This window comes from Rhododendron vialii, chromosome 10a, assembly GCF_030253575.1.
Source record: "Rhododendron vialii isolate Sample 1 chromosome 10a, ASM3025357v1".
In the NCBI taxonomy this organism is placed as follows: domain Eukaryota; kingdom Viridiplantae; phylum Streptophyta; class Magnoliopsida; order Ericales; family Ericaceae; genus Rhododendron; species Rhododendron vialii.
In genome coordinates this window covers 31,459,039-31,478,998 of record NC_080566.1, presented here as the reverse complement: position 1 = coordinate 31,478,998, position 19,960 = coordinate 31,459,039, and the positions used below count along the sequence as shown (strand labels likewise).

At 39.8% G+C, this 19,960-nt stretch overlaps 2 protein-coding genes across 3 annotated transcripts; both read right to left on the bottom strand.

Moving 5' to 3' along the window:
* On the bottom strand, positions 1 to 1,938 carry LOC131303945 (protein MAIN-LIKE 1-like). The gene is made up of 3 exons (XM_058331016.1): positions 1,385 to 1,938; positions 1,137 to 1,292; positions 1 to 635 (listed from the first exon to the last, which is right to left on the bottom strand). Exons 1-3 carry the CDS (start codon positions 1,844 to 1,846, stop codon positions 117 to 119), a joined length of 1,137 nt encoding a protein of 378 aa, XP_058186999.1. The 5' UTR covers positions 1,847 to 1,938; the 3' UTR covers positions 1 to 116.
* Positions 1,939 to 12,383: 10,445 nt separating this feature from the next.
* Positions 12,384 to 18,302, bottom strand: LOC131303944 (uncharacterized). 2 transcript variants are annotated; one of them, XM_058331015.1, is made up of 2 exons: positions 16,612 to 18,302; positions 12,384 to 12,960 (listed from the first exon to the last, which is right to left on the bottom strand). In XM_058331015.1, the coding sequence occupies exon 1, from the start codon at positions 18,228 to 18,230 to the stop codon at positions 17,103 to 17,105; it is 1,128 nt and encodes a 375-aa protein (XP_058186998.1). In that variant the 5' UTR covers positions 18,231 to 18,302; the 3' UTR covers positions 12,384 to 12,960; positions 16,612 to 17,102. The 2 variants fall into 2 exon arrangements, with proteins under 2 accessions (XP_058186998.1, XP_058186997.1); XM_058331014.1 differs by lacking the exon at positions 12,384 to 12,960 and adding an exon at positions 13,889 to 14,174.
* Positions 18,303 to 19,960: the final 1,658 nt, after the last annotated feature.

The following is a 19,960-nucleotide window of genomic DNA, read 5'->3' as shown; positions in this document are numbered from 1 at the left end:
TCCCCAGAAGCCCAACATGTCTAAGTAGCAAATGTCTTACACAATTGAAAATACTAATAAGAACTGTTTATCCATAAACCCAACATCTAACCTCGCCCCCTAACACCCCGCCTCCTTTAAGTAATAAATGTCGGCCGTAAAATGGCTTCTACGTCCTGCAGTGCCTGCCGCAACTCAACAGCTCCAAGTCTGGTATCGCCCAAAGCCCTGTGTACCACATCCAACACAACCCGAACCTGCTCCTCACGACCTTGCCTAACTCGCCCTCCACCAGGTGCCAGACCACGTCCCACCCTCGGGTGCGAGAACACCCTCAACCACGGAATGTAGTCATCAGTACACGCCCAAGGAATCCCAGGTGGTGTACGCTCTCTCTTATCCTCAAGCACCAAGTGGAAGTCAGGGCTAGACCAAAAACCTTTAGTCCATTCGTAAACAACGTTGTAGGTGTGCTGGCCTCTCGATGCACGCTGAGGTGCTATAGGGTCTACGGGTATTCGCTGTAATAGACCAAACTGCCTCAAGACTCTGTCGAGGAGGTATGGCTCCACATAGGACATGGCACGAATGGGACCAGTGTAGAAAGCAATCTCAGAGACATTTTGCTTGCGGTCCTTGTACAGGTCAAATATCACCTGTTTGTCAAACAAAACATATGATATGTACTAGTACAATAAAATAACAAGTTAATCAAACAATCCGGCGAAAGCCATCAACTAACACTGTATCATTCATTCAAAAACTAAAGTCTGGCATATATGTGGAACTTGGCTTTGAAGAAAGACAAGGGAAGGTAGTGAACACGTCAATTGAAAAGTGGCATGAACTCCTATCAAACAATCCGGCTAATGGTTTGATAGTAGATATTTTGAAGCAAAAGTCATGTCCTGCATCTCAATGTGTTACCGAGAATTTGGAGAATATTGACACAGGTTAAGTTGGAACTTCTCCTATATTTGATTAGCTTATAAAACAATTGTACTTCCAGTTCTCTGTCCTTACTGGAAGAGTTTAATTTCTACTCTCAAACTGTATAATATTCTAAAACAGCTTCTAATTAGCAACGTAATTCTACAAAATGTCCCACGCACCAAAATTGGTATACTAACTGAATGCAGGGTGTGTTAGAATTCTACCTCATCTACAAGTAAGTTGTCCAACACGCGCCGGTAGTGCTGTACACTAGTGCCACTCTCGCTATGCAGACACCAACGTCGTGCCCGTGGAAGCTCTTCCGTGTACTCTAGGTCAACAACAGGATGTAGCGTTGGGAAGTGCTCGTTTATCCACGCCTATAGCATTACACGCATGTGAAGCATATTACAATCATATATCCGTAACATGAACTTATTGGTTTTTTCATAATCAGAAAAAGTAAGTGTACCTCTAGTAATATAAGAAATCCGCCAATCTGCTTTGCATTCCTCCTACTCGCATAACCAAGATTTCTGTACAAATATGCCAAGCAACTAGAGCCCCATCCGTACGTATGAACCTGATCTAAATCCTCCAATAGTGGAAGGAGGTCAAGCTGTACGAACCCACCTGACTTGTCACAAAAAAGGGTGCACCCAATGACATATAGCAGGTACGCACGAGCACAACACACAACCCGCTCGTCTGTGTCCGTCTCATTTACGTCTTTGAAATTCATCTCCAACCAACTCAACTTAACTGTATACCGTTTAACTGCACTCACAGTAATTGCATTTGTCACTACTTCGTTCGACACACCAAGCAAATCCATTAACAGTTTTTTTGGCGTCCTCTCGTCCTCCGTGTACACAGGCAATCCACGAACAGGTATCCCGAGTAGATGTTCTACGTCATCTAATGTCAACCCCATCTCACCAAAGTCAAAGTGAAAGGTGTTCGTCTTCGGATGCCACCTTTCAACAAATGCAGCAATTCTAAAGGAATTGCATTGCGCGTTTTTATATATGCTACACAACGGAAGTAAGCCCGAATTCAACACCTTTTGTTTGAACCTGTCTTCTGTCACTACCCAAGTGCCCAAAAGACCCAAGTGTTGATGCAATCTTAATGTACCCCTCTCTTCTCCCTCCAAAATGGCTTTAGCCACATGTGTGTGAAAACTCTTTAGCAAGGATAGGTCCTCCGGACCACCCACATCCAAAGGCGCATCGTCATGTTGCTGTGCTTCTGCCCGGCCCCGGCCACAACCCCGACGTCGACGTCGGCCTCGAATAACCTACACGTATATGCCAATAATAGCATACAGATTAGTGTTCATAAAACAAATAAATATTAAAAAAAAAACTATTAAAAGCAAGCGAGTATAAAATTGAAAAAAATTTACCTCTTCCGGTGGTTGTTCTATAACCTACACGTATATGCAAAAACATACAATACATATTATTGTTCATAAAACAAATAAAGATTAAAAAAACTATTGAAAGCAATTATGAAATTGGAAAAAATTTACCTCTTCCCCTAGCGGTGGCTACGATGCTATAACCTACATGTATATGAAAAAACATACAATACATATTATTGTTCATAAAACAAATAAAGATTAAAAAAAACTATTGAAAGCAATTATGCAATTGAAAAAAGTTTACCTCTTCCTCTACCGGTGGCTGTGGTGCTATAACCTACACGTATATGCAAAAATATACAATACATATTATTGTTCATAAAACAAATAAAGATTAAAAAAAACTATTCAAAGCAATTTTGAAATTGAAAAAAGTTTACCTCTTCCTCCACCGGTGGCTGCGGTGCTATAACCTACACGTATAAGCAAAAACAAAAAAAATACATATTAATGTTCCTAAAACTAAAAAACTATAGAAAGCAAATAATATGAGTTAGTGTTCAACAAAATAAAAACCTAGTGGAACCCTTTTTGGAAAATTTTCACCTCATCCTCAGGTATGTCCTCGAAGACAACATCTTGCTCCTCTTCCTGACGAGGCACTTTGGCCTTGCCCCGGCCCCGACCTCGGCCTACTCGAGTTCTAATTCGAGGCAGTGAACGCATAACCTACACGTATATGAAAATAATACAATTACAAATTAGTTTTAAAAGAGGCAGTACTTACATATTTCAGTTTTTTGTTACCCAACGTTTCATAAAACAAACAAAGATAAAATACAAACTACTACAAAGCTGGTGTGAAATTGGAAAATTTTAACCTCATCCAAAGGTGTGTCCTCGACGAAAGCATGTTCCTCTTCCTGACGATGCACTTCGGCCTGGCCCCGGCCCCGATCTCGGCCTCCACGAGTTCGAACTCGAGGCAGTGAACGCATAACCTACATGTATATGACAATAATACAATTACAAGTTATTCATTTCCACATGAAGTTTTAACGTCTGCTTGCTGCTTGCCGAAATAAGCATAACATGTCAGTTACTGATTACTGAAAATAATAAACAATTTCGGTTATTGGTTGCCGAAAGCTGACCAAAATGAAACCAAAAAACAATTTTGTTTCAGAAGTCAGAACATTTTATCATACGTGAAGCTTCTGCTTTTGATCTCCAATTTAGCAAAAGGCACAACACTGTTGCTTACTTCCCCTATTCACACCCTTGAACTCCATTACCAGAAAAAATCTTGCACAAAAAACTACAAGTAACAAAGTTCTTTGTTTTTCTCCAGCTAAACATAGCCACTTTGACTCAGATGCTTTCAACAAAATATTTTCAATACAGTTCTTATTTATCAATTTGGTTGATCATGCTTGTATCCATTATAAACAAACATTAAACATACTTCAACGTGGCTCAAATGGTTGAAGTTATCATCATCAATCTTGCGAATAGTATGCCATCATCAATTTCTACGCCACTTCAGCATGGCAGAACTTAAAGTTAGCTAGTTAATTCACATTCGATCAAATTGTATTAGTGGATACTAGACAAAAATGTGTAGTCTTTAAAGAGGGAACGATACCCTCTTACCGATGAGTCATAACAAGGAATGCTACACATCAAGTAGTATCAAACATTCATGATAAAAAGAACCGAGTTTAAGCGGAGTGGTTTTTTTAGCTTTGTGTACACAAACTAAAACAGTTTTTTGTACACAATGTTTCACACTATTCGTACATGCCTTTTCCACTATATGTGGGACAGATCTGAGCTAAGCGGAGTGGTTTTTTTATTGAGTATAAACTCGGGCAGGTATGTCAAGTCTCGTGTTCTCAGGTCGAATACCGCCTATGGGATAAAAAGATCAACTGGTTAAACATGAGACACTACGAAGGAAGATGGCAGAATTTGTCTATGAGAAAGACTTAAGCTATTGTACATCTTGTTCCAAAGAAGGTCATGCAAAGTCAAACTTCATTCCAAAAATCAACTATTGAAAGCTGTTTACCTCAGGAGCCTCAGACTCGTCCTGAAGGGCACCCCGGTCCCGACCTCGGCCTCGAACTCCACGTGGTGGACGCATAATAACCTGCATATCATAACAATAATACAAATTTACAAGTCTGAAAAGGCAACAAAAAGTAAGAATGCCTATAAGACAATGCACTATCAGTAAGCTATGGCTTATGGCAGGACAAAATGAAGACTCCATATTAGTACTCTATAGCTTTTCAACCGTTGTCGTAAAAACGTACTCAGACTTCCTCCAATTCATACAAGTGATGCAAATAGAGACAACCAATGTCCAAAGCAAACTCAATAACATTTTCAAACTCATTTGGCTCACTGCAACAAAGTGTTCATTGCTCTCCCTCCTATATGTTCATTGTTTGGTTGACAAATCGAGTCAAAAAAGTTTTGTAGCAAGTGTTCTGCAAAATATATTCCAAAACAGAGAAGGAACAGGAAGAATAGCCAATTACCAAGACAACTTATGATGAAGGCCATACCTTAGCTTTTGATTTGGTCTAGTAATAACTCCTAGTACTATTTTGTTGAGTATGAGGATGCTGTTTCAAATATGAATACGTCTTTCGGAAAAACTAATATCAGTACCCTATATGAGTACGTCTTTCAAAAAGACTAATATCAATACCCTTACTAATATTTTGTTGAGGGACACAGGCCATTGGCAAAGTTGTTTAAAATCTAAATACATCTTTGGGAAAGACCAAAACCAGTTCAGAGGGCCACAAGTTAACTGGTTTTAGTAACTTTTCAACCTTTACAGTATAAGTCACTGGATCCAAAACTATGAGGGATCCACCATTGTTTTGGAAAAGAACTAACAACTTAGTCGATTCCAAATCAATGAGGGGTGTTTTCTGAAAAAAAAAAAAAAAGATAAAATAAATAAATAGGTTACTTAAAGGAAGTGGGCTTTACCAAGCTCATTTTCCATATTATTCTCAATTTTCAGATTATTCAAAGAGCCCTGGCTCAAGCTTTTGTCAGCTAGCAACTGCACTCCACATATCTAAGACTCGTTATCAACATTTCAAACATTGAGCATTTCATCGACACAAGCTAAAGCAATCCCATTCATGCACGACAATGTAATAAGAAGACAAAATCTTAGGAATCCACCTACGAGCAGAGAAGCTCCAACGGGAGCTTCAAATCCTACATGGAGGTATGAGCACTTTTGACAAGTAGCACAGCTCAAATTCGGCTGCCTCTCATAAAGCCAAATCCACTTGCATTGACATGAGGTTTAGGGCTGTCATTTTTTGCGCCAAGAGAGGCGCATGCCAAATGTGAACCAATACAAGATAATAAAAAAAACCCTAGCATCTCACATATAAGCTTACAGATCTCAACATTCACCGTTTTTGGCTACCAATTTCGGGATCTAATTACCAAAATTTCTAAAAAAATACGGGATCTAATTACCAAAATCTCTACAAAAATACGGGATATAATTACCAAAATCTCTACACAAATACATGTATGTAAATGGGTGGGCTGGGGTGGCGGTGGTGAAGAACAGAGAGAGAGAGAGAGAGAGAGAGAGAGAGAGAAGAACAGAATGAGAGAAGAACAGAGAGAGAACCGCACCTGAGGCGGTGGTGCGGCGGTAGGAGTGACGGTGTTGCGGTGGTGGCTATGGAGGTGGAGGTGGAGGTGGAGGTGGTGGGAGACGAAAATGGAGTGGCGTGGGAGACGTAAATGGGTGGGCTGGAGGATTTGGCTGGGGGATTAGGGTTTCTATTTGGATGGGTGGGGGAGTTCAAGTGTAATTTTTTAGAGGGAAGGGTATAATAGGAAGATCAGGTATATTTAATGGGTTATATGGAGAAAATTTTCTTTTTTAAAATATTGAAAATGGGCGTTGTGGAGTAACGGGCTACGGAAAAAAATACAGGGCTGCGAATAGCAGCCTCTATCATAGGGGGGTGCGAATAGTCACCCCATTTTTTGTGTCAATTCCTTCAAATATGGAAGGGAAAATTTCAAAAAAGCCTCTAAACTATTGCCAAAATGTCCCATAAACCTCCAAACTTTAATAAATGTCCATCAAACCTCCAAACTTGTTTCAAATGCATCAATTAATGCCTCGGCTGTCTGTTTCTGTCATTGCACAAACGTAGCAGTCATACGTGGACCATAAAGCCTTGCTTTTGGAAGGAAAACACACACGTGATGGTCATGTGCATCATAAAATAAACATTTCCTGTCTCATACTCCCACTCCTCCATTCCTCCACTCCTCCGCACCAGTAGCCATTCTTTTACGATCCCAATGCAGCCATCACAGCCCATTTCTTAATCCTCTCTAATTGTGACACTTGTGACACAGGTGAGGACGAATGCAACCAATGCAGCCCCAATTCCTCTTATGGAAAACTCTGTTTTTTTGTTAGACCATGGAAAACTGATGGTGGATCCATGATGTTTTTTTGTATGTATGTTGGATCCAACTGGGATTAGTCTCTCAACTTCTTGACTGTCTTTGGGTTATGCAATATGTTAAGACTGCTTTGTTTGGTCTTAGTGTTAAGATTTGTGTTTATGCCATTTTGTGCTCTGCAAATGCTTAGATTTTGTCATTTGGCCATTTTGTGTCATTATGCCATTTCATGCTCTGCTTTGTGCAATCTGGATTTCTGCATTCTGGGTTAATGCCATTTGGTTCTCTACTTGTGAAATTTGGGTTTATGTCTGTGAAGTTGGAGATTTCACCTTCGTTCCATGTGCTGGTGTTCCTTATGCTGCAGAGTTTTGTATGCTCTGTTTAGGGTTTTTAAGGACGGATGGAGTGAAAAGGGAAGTTTGGGTCTTAAATAGACCGAGTTTAGAAATGGCGTGAATTCGGGTTTTTTTCCCCTCCCAAATGAAAAATCCTCTGCGTAAGAAGAGGGATTGACCTTTTGGTTATGTCATCCTGCCACGTATGGTCCACATATGCCTGCTCCATTTGTGCAATGACGGAAACAGATGACAGAGGCATAATTGATGCATTTTAAACAAGTTCGGAGGTCTAATTGACATTTATTGATGTTTAGAGGTTTATGGGACATTTTGGTGATAGTTTAGGGACTTTTTTGAAATTTTGGAATGTGAACTGTTAGGACGAATGTACAATCCTCTCAAAAATTGAATGAGTTGAAGCACTATTTTTCTTCAAAATTGAGAAATTAATTTCAAAAAGGTGTTTTGGAGGGCAAAAATGTGTTTTAGAAGATTGCATTGGAGATGCTATTGGTTCTGTTCATTTGTCAAGAAATTACACGAAACTTGTTTTTGAGAAAATCATAAAAAAACGAAGTAAAGGAAAGGAAAAACATTTTCTTATGTGTGTTCATTTGATACAAGAAATTTGTTAAAAAGCACTAAAAATGTGATGGAAAAGTCATCCTTGATATTTCTTGTTCCGCTGCTGGATAGGTGGGCCGGTTGGCAGCGATATTGGGTCCATTCTTGTTTGGATTTTACCTTTCATCTTTATTTATGCGAAATTATACAGTAGTCTGGGAGTTCCGTCACGTAGTACTTTGAACCACTTTATAACCACACATTCTTATGGGGTCTACCACTAAGTGTATGAACCTCACAAGAACGTGTGGGCATAAAGTGATCTGAATGTGAGGGTACTCTTGAACTATTGAATAATTACTATTTGTTCATGTGGTAATGTTGCCGATGGTAGGGATTAGAGGCTAGATTGAAGCTACAATGGGATGGTTTGGTGGTTTGGATGCCAACAAAATTAGATTTAGATTTGTGAATGGCGATAGGTGCGGGTATTTTCTGGAAGTTCGCAGGCATTCGGGCAAGGATTCTAGTGGTAGTGGTTGTGCATCGAGAGTGTGGCTCTAGGAAGTGGTTTCAGTGGTGAGTTTGGGGAAAGAGTGGGTGGTGGAAGGTGTCATTGGCTCAATGGTGGAGGAGCGGTTTCGTGAAGGGCGTGGTGGTTGAGGATGATAAGTCGGCACCGATATATTGGCCCTACATGTATGTGTGCTCGGAAAAAGGAAAAGGCCGATGACACCTTGTGGTCGTGTCCCAAGGAAACCGAATTTTTTTTTCTATCTTGTATTGTGGCCTTTAAAAAATTAAAGACAGCAAATGATCATCCCACTATTGAACCTTCTAGTGTAATGAACATTATCCTCGTGACTCATGTTACCATTTTACGCGAACGATGGATTGAAGAACCAAAAGTAAAACAACAAAACTGACTAATTCTGTGTTGTACTGCCCTTGGATTACAATGAACAGAGCATCAACAAATTTAAAACCATACAATTTGTCTTCGTCCCTTCTTTCCCTCCATAGTTCCACCTCTCTCACCACTCCAGCAAAATTTTAAAATCAACAACCTCAACAAGGCTGACCAACCATAACTAAAGAGAAACTACACTGACCATATCGAAGCTGACCATGAGACACATCTCGATTTGTACTGTTTTGGAAGTTCCTCAAATCGGCATATAATGGGAATTTCAATCATGCTAAAGGTTTGGTGCTGTAACAATGAGATTACTGATGTTAGATTGAATGGTGAGGAGAGACAAGAGAAATGAGAAGAAAATTGATTTATCCTTGTAACAATCTGCGCGAGCTGACCTGCATAACCCTTAGACTAATCACGTGGCTCAAAAGGTTAACCTCAAGTTATACATTGACTAGTCGGATTACATTATATACTACCTTTACTTTCCATTCCCCACCGATGTGAGATTGTGGGCTCTTCCCCACCATGTGTTTTGGGTATTAAAGTTTTTTTTGCACAATCCCAGTTTACATGGTAGGAGCCAACTCTAAAATCTAGTACGAATTCAGATTAGCAGTTATAATTTGGGTTCATATGGATCTAGCTCTTTCTACCGGCAAATGCACTACACGGTTGTAGTGTGCCTCAATATGGCTTTTCCAGAGATAATCCTCAGGATCCGAATCAATCATCATTTAGAGTGTGCGGAGAACTATACTTATACAAAAAATCAAGTTAATAAGATGTATATATCTAAAAACATGATCGAGTTAGATTTGTCTTATTAGTTCATTCTCTAAATCATACTAACCGTTTATTTTTCAGAAACACGTGTTGTCTGATCATGCGACTATCAATCTTTGATCAATTTGATTTTTTACAACAATAAAGTTCTTAGCAAACTCTATACAATGACAGAATCGGACCGTGACAATCATTTCTCGAAGGTTGCTTTCGGAATGCCCTACAAGCCCATAGTGCAGTGCCGCACCATAGGAACTCCTAGTCCCAATAAAACCATGCATTATTTTGTTGATCATATGAGTCACATGACCCTTCCACTTCCTTGGTTTGCAAACGCATTATTTCGCATTAGTTTCCATTATTTGATTGCTACGACCCTTCCACTTCACTACTGATAAATCTGAAGATATATATATAAACAAGCTCATCCTCTCTTCTCTCTCTCTCTGTTCTTCACCATAAACAAGATCTTGTCATTGAAGATGAAGCCCTTTGTAGCAGCTTTAGTCCTTGTCATGGTTATTATCTCATTGCATTATGGTACAGACACATTCTCGAATGAAACAACTCGGTTTCAAAAATTAAGGTGACTAAACTATGCCGAATGTATCCTATTTCCACCGTCTTGGTGTTTCTGAATGTCTTTTCTACGCAGGTGAAAGTTACAGAGTGACACTTGTATGCAAGGATGAGAAACTGTCTCGGCCACCGTTCTCCTGCAAACAACCGAATTGTGAACAGTTTTGTGAGAAGCTGCACCCCGTAGGGTGGGGAAATGCCAAGATGACAACCAGTTTGTTTGCCAGTGTTTTCACATTTGCTACAAAGATGTGCCTGCCAAGGCCGGCCAGAAAGCAGGCACGGCTTCTTCTCAACCATCTCGTCATCTACAATCAAACTTAGCGATTTCAAGGTTCTTAGGGTATTAAAGTTTTTTTTGCACAATCCTAGTTTACATGGTAGGAGCCAACTCTAAAATCTAGTACGAATTCAGATTAGCAGTTATAATTTGGGTTCATATGGATCTAGCTCTTTCTACCGGCTTTTGTTCTTCTGGTATTCTGTTGACGAATTTGTAGTTTTGGCATCTGATTAATGCAACTCAAAGCCATCCTAGAAGTCCCTAAAAAAACCTCCCTGCCAAAGAAACTATTACAAAAAAAACCTCCATCTGAAAGAATTCGTCTGGGAGCATAAATCATCCCATGAAGCTATCAGATGGTCAAGATGAAGTTTTTGGTTACTACTACTCCAGCTTTATAGAGAACTGGAGTGCTAATACCCCCTTCAAACAAATTTGCAGCTTTCGGTCTCGGGTTTCTTATGAAAGCAGCAGTAGGCTGGAGCATTAACCGGGCAGTAGTCCGGAGCGGAGAAAAAGTTTCATTTCAATCAAAGAACGGAATTCCTCAGGCCGATATGCAATAATTTCCTATCTTATGAATATCTCAAAGTACACGCAGCAATGTAAAATGCAGCATCAAGGTTGAATACCCAGGTGGAAAGTAAGGGGTTGTGGCCCTTTATGTGTCCCTTCGCATGTGCATGCGCACATACTATCCGAAAATACAGAATGTGAGAACAATATTGTCTGCTGAACAATCTGGAAAGCAATGCAAGATAAAAAGGAGTTTTGAGAAAAACAAATGATCAAGTAAAGAGAAAAAGTTCTCTCCGGATCACCCGGGGCACCCTATGTTTGTCTGGATAACAAATGGGGAGGCGCCACATCATCAATTTTCTCAAATGGTGTCCTCCCACCATCCCAATTTAATTGTCCCTCCTTTTATTTTAACTGGTTAAAAAATGAGTTATATCTTTAAATCCCTAATAAATTTCATATCGAATATAGGTTTTATTTGATAGATCTCGATTAGTTTTATAATACAATATTTTCGAAATCATCTAAAACATTATAAATTACAAGATAATCAATTAAAAAGTGATACAAACTCCTAAAAAGGACAATTAAATTGAGACGGAAGGAGTACTTTCGTTCCACCGAGCAACAATTATTGTGGGTCCTCTCTCTCCCTTCTCTCCTTCAGCGGCCCCGTTTCTTTTTCCTCTCTCTCTCTCCCTCCTCAAACCCAGACCCTCTAAAATTCAGCTCAAACCCACACCCTCTAAAATTCAGTTCAAATGCCATCGTTTCCAGAGAAATTCGATTCCCTAGTAAAGAAGCTCTGTGGAAGGAGGAATCATAGTATTTGTGGGAGCGGGTTTGAGTTCGACTATGGAGGGGAAAGGATCGGTTAAGTAAAATGACGACTGATCGGTCTCGCCCTCACTGTGATAAGCCGGACAGACCATGACTCCATGTCCGTATCGTTGAAGATCTTACGCATGATTTAGGAATTAAATGTTTCTGTTTTGTTCCTCTCTTGTAGCTCTATGTGTTGGTGTGTATATGTACAGAGAGTGGTGAGGAACCAGAGTGAGTTTTGAACTATTGAGATTTTACTTGTTGAATAATAATCTGAAATGTCCTCCCAATGGGTTGTGTGTGTTTGTTTTGTTTGAATACCTCGGCATAACAAATGGCCATTTTTTTGATACCAGAGTATTGTTCTTCGTGTCGAGACAATTTGAACGGTGCAAGACGACGCCAAAGGAGGTCTGTCGCCGCACGTTTTTGGTGTGTTTCCGAGAGTGATATCTATTCTCGGCGGTGATTGTCACGCACCAGTTCCAAGGAAGAAGATGACCTGACAAACAAAAGGTTAACCCAAGGTTAAGAGGGGACCCATAATAATTGTTGCTCGGTGAAACAAAAGTACAACATTTGGGAAATTTGATGACGTAGTGCCTCCCCACTTGTTATCCGGACAAACATGGGTTGCCGGGTGATCCGGAGAGAACTTTTTCTCTCAAGTAAAAAGTAGAGCTTCAGATAAATAAACTCCGACTTCCAATCACGCACAAGCTACAAGCATAGGTTGTGCTAAGTAAGGGTTGAATGGAAGAACAAAGCAAAATTTAAAACGAAAACCAAGTACTATATCTTTTAGCGGATTTCTTATTGTAAAACTACATTGCGAGGGGGCAAGAATTCAGCTAGCCAACTACCAGTGAAATCCCAGTTCAAAAACAAAGAACTACGGGGGCAAGTCGAAAGGACTTGTTAATACACAAGTTCACTCCGATGACCAAATGCAATAAATCTGTTGTTATTCAGAACCACTATGACGTGCCACAAGAGGGTAAGTTGCTAGTACCTTCCACTATTCCCTTCAATTCTTCAGTTGAAGAAAACTGCATTCAGTGATGCTTTGATGGTCTTCATGACTTCATTTGGAATTGAGATCAATTCTTCGGAAGCAGTCACACTTCAGTATTTCCTGAATGAAACATTGCACCCTGATTGCTTAGCATTACCGCTAATCTCTCTACAACCGGGATATCATACAACCACAAGTTGCCTACATTCAGCACCCAAATCCACAAGGTCCAAAACCCAAAAGGGTGTCCCAAGGCCTGATATTTCATTCCTCACTTCCCTTGAGGTTACCGTTAATCCTTAGCTCCAGTAATTACCTGTTGTATGTGAGGTGAGAGACATGTCTGTACCTACCTGGAGGATTCGTCAAAGAAAACCCCTGAACAAGAGTCAAAGACAAAATTAACTCACTTTTGATTACTTGGGAACTAGATGTCGTGGAATTGTTGGCCGGTTGAGAAGACAAGCAATACAATAGGATTATCTGTGCAATGTCTAATTTCAGTGGAATAAAGAATCAGCACAAGTGAGCAGGGACGGAACCAGGATTTCGTAAACATGGGGAGCGAAATATGAACACCAAGAAAGTTGCAGAGTACATTGTGAAGGCATAGGGATAGATAATCCACAGAGTAGCTAACTTGAGAGTTGAACTAAAAGCATTGTCCTCGATCGAAATGAGTTGGAGGCAATGGGCTGGCGAAAAGATCCAAATTTATCACAACTCACGATTCTTCTAGGAACATAAATACTAGTACCTTGAAAATACAAATGGGTCCTCAATAGTATAACGTGGAATGGGCTACATACACAACTCTCAATCACAACTCCGGATGCAGTTGTGTCCAAAGTTGTGCAAGTAGACTTTCTCATAGTATAACTGATATGGACCCAAATCCTCAAAAGTCTAGCACAACAATTCTCCAAAAAATCAATAAACCAGGGTATAATTAATCCATTCTGTATCTGCAAAATAAATTAGGAGCCAGTTTTGTAGACACTACATTTAACACAACATCTCAGGCTCACAACCATTGAAATGAATGGCTGAGTTTAAATATAAAAGGAATTCCCATCTCTCCAACAAAACACCTTTCCCACTCCGAATCCTCCATCTCCGACAACCCCATCTCCTGCGAGATCCTTCTCAGATGACCCATGTGGGCATGACCCGATGACCATTTATTAGAGACTCTTATCTTACCTTTACTGCAGATGTAGATTTTGGATTATTGTATAGGCAGGTAAACATATTTAGCTATCATGATTAAGCTGAAGAAAAAAGGCTGTTTAAACGAGAAAAAATTGAAAAATTACTCCCTACATTCCCAAATATAATAGTCAAGTATTCCAATTGGCGTTGTGAACTTTAAAAAATTAAAGTGTAAATATTTGTGCAACTATGACTTTATCCTTTTGAAAAGTTAATAGGTAAAAGAGGAACGCGGGAGGTGCAAGATTTGGCTGATGCAGGAGAACGTTAGAGGATTCTTCATTTTGACTATCTTCGCTTGCATCAGAAACATCACCAGTGCATTTGCCCTTGCAGCCAGAACTCGCTCCGAGGCTTGAGTTGGATCCTTTATCTTTTTCCTTTGAGATGGTATAGACAATAATCTTAGAAAGTGGAGGTAAAAGTTAATGTAAAAGATGTCCCTTAAAAGAGTTGAAATTAAGAAACTTGACATTTAAAAAGGAACGGAGAGAGTAACTTTTATAAAACACGGAATCTAAAGGCGTCTTTACGATAGCTGTAATTACATATTTCAGATCATAACTTCAAATTTGGCTGCAGATTATAGATTTTAAACTTTAGTATAGGCAAATAAACATATTTACTAATTTGTGAAATTATGATTAAGCTGCAATAAAAGATGAAAACCGGCTTTCAAGTAGTTAAAATCTGAAATTTGATCTGAAAAACACCCAAACCCAACTTCTCCAAGCATGTGGTGTCAAGTTACAAAGTCCACATTGACAATCAGAACAAGCAGAATAAACGAATGCCTAGGAGAAACTCTGATCTCCAATATACCATTTTGTTATGACAATTGACAAGTAGAGAAAAAACAAACCAACAAGCTATCAAACAAGGACACAAAGATTTACATGGTTCCGCTTTATTATAAGCTCAAACGTACTCCAAATGCAAGGAGCAAGAGAGGATTCGCCCTAATGAGGATATATTACAAAGAATCGGCTATATCCGTCACTCTAAAAAAGGACCAAACAATATTAGCGACAAAACTCCGGCGGAATCCAAAGGGAAACAAAACCCTAGTGGAACCCAAAGAGAAACCCAAAACCCTAATATCACACCCAAGGCACAAAGCCTAGCACTCCCCAAAGTCTCTTTATATAGCAGAACCCAGAAAATAGGTCAAACTAACTTGCGTTAATTCAGTGTCCTAGCGTCCAGACAGACTTAAGCCACGTCCAGACAAATAAAATACAGTCCCGCGCACCAACCTTGATGGAGGTGACTCTCCTAGACGGAGGTTACCAAAATTCAAATAACATGCATGATGCAATATATTCGAGAGTGCTAGCAGTTGGAATTCCACTCGCACTACTATGCCTCTTTGTGTATGTTTTTATGTTTATGAGTGCGTAGGCTATCCAGGATAAAGTGAAGAGAATTAAAGGTCATATATAAAGCAAAGATATTCCTCACTCAGCCACGAACGAAAATAATACATCATACATGGTAATGAGGCCCCAAAAGTCCGTTGTAAGGCGCAAGGTGAGGTGCGAGTCTTATTGAAGTGAGGCACTTCCACTCGAGAAAAATAGAAAAACATAACATAGACAAACAGTCAAAACAGCCAAAAATACAAGCAAATGGCTATTAACAGTCCTCATTTGTTTGAGACACCGAAATTCCAGCCCAGATATCGTCTAATAGCACTAAGCAGGAGCGGGTGCAGGGGAGCAGAGGCATCCAAAAGCTCCTAAAGTTGGGAGTGCCTAAGAAGCATACATAGATTATATGAATATGTAGATAAAATATCATTACATACTAAACCATTGAAGGAAAAGTGATACTTATTGAGAATTTTCTCGATCATAAAGGGTAATTATGGAAGTTAGATATTTTCAATATGCAAAACTTCTTAGCTGATACGATTTCCATATTCCTATTTTTAGAATGGCTTAACTCTCTTAAAAGTAAGAGAGTTATTGCCTTAACAACCTGATAAGCTCCCATCTTAGTTAAGAGCACGCTACCGTCAAGCTCCCATATTGGGAGTGCCAATACAAGCTCCCGTCTTGGGAGTGCATCCATTTTATATGGACCCTGCTGGCTGCTACTAAGATCTAAGGTCACTTAGGTGTTTGTCAAAAGGACAAACAGCTTGTGCATAATAATGACTATACAAGTGCAATACCACAACCGAATACCCATACAAATGCCACATTGTAGAAAAATTGAAACAACTCCAAAAATAAAACACAAAAAATTTGATAAGATAAAAAAGCAAAAAAAAGAAGGATAGGGGACGAGGAAAAGAAGAGAGGAGACTTCAATTGATCAACACAGGTCAAGACTTTGACTAGCAATCAACTTTGTGATTACCAGAGACTTCAATCAAATTTGGTGGTTGGTGGTGTGAAGTTTGCGGATTGCTAAGACTCTGATACGATGTGAGGAAGTCAGCTTCCACTTTTCAGCTTTCAGGGTTAATATTTCAATCCTCTTCACAACTTTTCAGCACCTCTTGTGCCTCTCCCCTAAACGAGAAGCCTACGGTGAGTTTCTTTCATGTCACCATGAAGTGTGCCTTAAACAACTACGGTAAGGCAAAACCTGTGAAATCCAATGTTTCATTTCATATAGTAGCATTGAAAAGGGAACACTAGAGTTAGGCAAATAACAGTGAAATCCAATGTCTAGTTTCACAGGTTAAACGTGAAAAACAAACACGATTAATATAACAGTTATATTATAATCCAATGACCGAAAACAAATAGGAACAATGTGGCCAGAAAAATATTAACACCATGACACAAAAGGGTAACTAGCAAGTACTTTTCATGCCCAGTCTAATCTTTTTACTCAAACAAGAAAGCCACCCCTTGTTGTCGATAATCTTCTTCGGGAAATTGAGACCACTTCTTCAGCAAATTACATATCCAACTAAGTCACCCTTAACCTGCCTCATTCCCATATGGTTCCACACAGTGCACCCTAATTGCTTATGGCTATTAAACCATGCTATCATGTTAAAAAAATTGTCAACGACAGTACACTGCATACCATAAAGCTAGAACTTGCCAACTTTAAACACCAAAATACGATGGATTTTTCAAAAGAGTACTCAGAGTTGGGACTTGAAGGAAATATGTGGCGAAAACCCGAGTTCTGACTCTAGTTGTGGTTCCAGAGGTGCCCATGGCTTTCCCTTAGGGGGGTTTCTCACCGCTAAGCAACCCCAAAGTACGACATCAATAGAGAAATTGGTCATGATAGTTTAAAACATGAATGAATTAAGGGTTCAGATTTCCTATTACACTGAAGAGTCAAGAATCCAAAGGATTGCCCTTGTAAGTCACCAAAAGTTCCTCCTCGTCATCTCTAAACCTTGAAATAAATTTCGTTAGAAACTCCTCTTCCGACAAACGAAGTACACAAACAAAACTTGGCCCCTTCTGTAATAGCCTCTTGGACTTGATAACCTGTAAAACTCTATAACGAGGAATTACTCTCTTCTCCATGCTGAACATTAGACAACTAGGGTTACTAACTAGCACGTCCCTTTCCAACTTGACATCATTCAAGAAGAAATCAATCCCAAACTTCAACTTATCTTCTGAAGTCCTAAGTAAACTCGGAGCCTTCCTAAACATGCCTGTACATTCATCCATTGAGAACCCAAAACTCCTAAACATTTCGAACTTACTACTAAGAGTCTCACCACTTATGCCACAAACTGTGTACACAGCGTGAACCAACATCCTTGAATCAACAGAAAACCCCATATCTAAAACTCGCGAAATGTTGTTCCTAAGAGCCGGCTCTTGCAGAAAGAAAAGCCAAGGTTGCGTCCTCAAAAGCATCGAGAGCTGGGACCCAACAATGCCGCAGCCCTCCAAGAAGGCAATGCTGCGTTTCAATTTCAATTCAGGTTTGGAGACGACCCAATAGGACCTCTGCAGAACCCTAATCAAATCCTGATTGTTTTTATCATTTACGAGGGTTTTCTTAATCATATCAATGCAGGGTATCCATTTTTTCTCGAAACTATCATGCACAACGCTAGGATGCTTCGAAATGAACTTACCCAACTCAGGACCAGTGAGACCCAGGTCCTTAAAGAACTGCAGCTTGGGCTTCAAAGTCTTTTCTATGTCGGAGAAGAGGATTTTGGGGTTGAGCCGAACGGAAGATTGAATTTGGACGTTGGATAAGCCGAATTGTCTGAGAAATTGAACCACGGCCAGTGGCTTTTGTAGGGTTTTGATGGGTGGGAAGCGATTGGAGATGGAAACGGCACGTGGTTCAGCGAATGCCAAGGTTTCAATGAGGAAATTGGAGAGGGATGGGTTTGAGGTGCGAGAGAGAGTAAGAGACGATACAGAAGAGAAGAAACGGAGGAAGGTTGAATTGTTGGGTTTAGGGTCGATACATTTTAAGAACAAAGTTTGCATCTTTGTTGGGTTTTGCAGGAAGAGAGATCGGTTAGGGTTTTTTTGAAGTTACCACGGCTCTCTCTCTCTCTCTCTCTCTTACAAAGGAGAAACCGAAGAGCTGTGAACAAGTTATTTTTGGGTAAAAATCACTTTTATGCCCCCTCATCTATCCTTCTTTATCACTTACACCCTCTCATCTATAAAATCCATCACTTACACCAACTCATCTATCCAAAAATGAAATAAGGAGTAACTTTGTTAACGGTAATAATGCAATTACCTATTTTCCCTTCAGCAAGTTAGAGCACCAAAGGCCCTAAACTCGTCAGTCGTCACTCATCACTTCGTTCACTACAACCATGGTGGTAGTCGACGAATCAAGACGTCAAACCCACCACCAAGAAACTCTGCAACAAAAAATCTCCAACAAATTTCCCTCCACCAAACCCTCACCGACCACGTCTCCACGTAGCCTCCGCCCACTCTTTCCTCTCCCACCATGATCTCCGCCTTCTGCCCTCCCAAACCCTCCTCCTCAAATCCACCAATTCCTGAACCATCAAAAACCTATCTTCACCCAACAACTCACCATCTACTAGAAACTAATTCAACCTTAAAACCAAGCAAAAATTTGGGAGAGAAATCCAACAGAAACCCAATACAATGACCAATTTCATAATGAGCAAAATCCAACCGCAACAATATGAACAAGTGACCTAATTTATCAATAATAACCTTGTATATCGTGTAAAATACGCGATAAGAGGTGTAAGAGGAGTTGAGGTTGAAGCGGAGGGCAAGCGACTTGTAGGAGGAGGCATGGGAAAGGCAGAAGAGGGCAGCGGAAGAGGGCATAGTTAGGGGGTGGGAGAAGAGAAGGAGGAGAAAGAAGGGGTGATGAGACGGAGGAGGAGAGAAGGAGGGTATGGACATGCAAAAGGATTCGACCCATCTAGGGTCGTAGTTAGAGGAGGAGAGGACGAAGCGATGGAACCAGTAAGGTGATGGGGGGATGGGAGATAGGGAGGAAAGAGAGGCAGAGGTGGATGAGAGGTGGACAGGTGAAGATGGGTATGGTTTAGGCAAGATTCACAAGGGAGGGTAAATTTGACTTCTACTCCACTATTTTTGTTAAATATTAGACAAAAGGTTTAATTAAAGGGGTTAAGTGATAACGTTTCATACAAGAGGGGGTGTAAGTGATGAATTTTATAGATAAAGAGGTGTAAGTGATAAAGAGTGATAGATGAGGGGATGTAAGTGATTTTTACCCTTCTTTTTAAGATGGCTACAAAGTGTTTTTTGAAGAATGTGTTTGCTCGAAAGGCGCTGCTATTCGCAGCCATTTATTTTTTTCTATAGTCCGTTAAAAATTTTCTATTATACTCGACAGTTAGTTATCGAAATTGAGATATATTTTCAGCATTCAATTACCGAAATATAATATTTTTTTCAACAGCTATTTACTGAAAATATATGTTCGGTAATTGTTTACCGAAAGTTGAACATATTTTCGACATGTAGTTACAGAAATATAATTTTATTTTCAACAGCTATTTACCGAAATGTTATATATGATTTTCAACAACCATTTACCGAAATGTAGTGGACTATGAGAGAAAATAAAGGGCTGCAAATAGCAGCGCCCTTACTCGAATCCATCCTCCAAAATAAGTTCTTTTTTTTTCCCTCAATGTCCTTAAATCGCATTCTCCAAAATATTTTTTTTTTATGAATTCCTTCAAATA

Coding starts and splice junctions, on each gene's coding strand:
- LOC131303945 (XM_058331016.1), bottom strand. CDS start 1,846: ATGGGGTTGACATTAGATGACGTAGAACATCTACTCGGGATACCTGTT. Junction 1,293..1,384: donor GATTTCTTATATTACTAGAG/GTACACTTACTT, acceptor GTAATGCTATAG/GCGTGGATAAACGAGCACTT. Junction 636..1,136: donor ACAACTTACTTGTAGATGAG/GTAGAATTCTAA, acceptor TTTGACAAACAG/GTGATATTTGACCTGTACAA.
- LOC131303944 (XM_058331015.1), bottom strand. CDS start 18,230: ATGCAAACTTTGTTCTTAAAATGTATCGACCCTAAACCCAACAATTCA.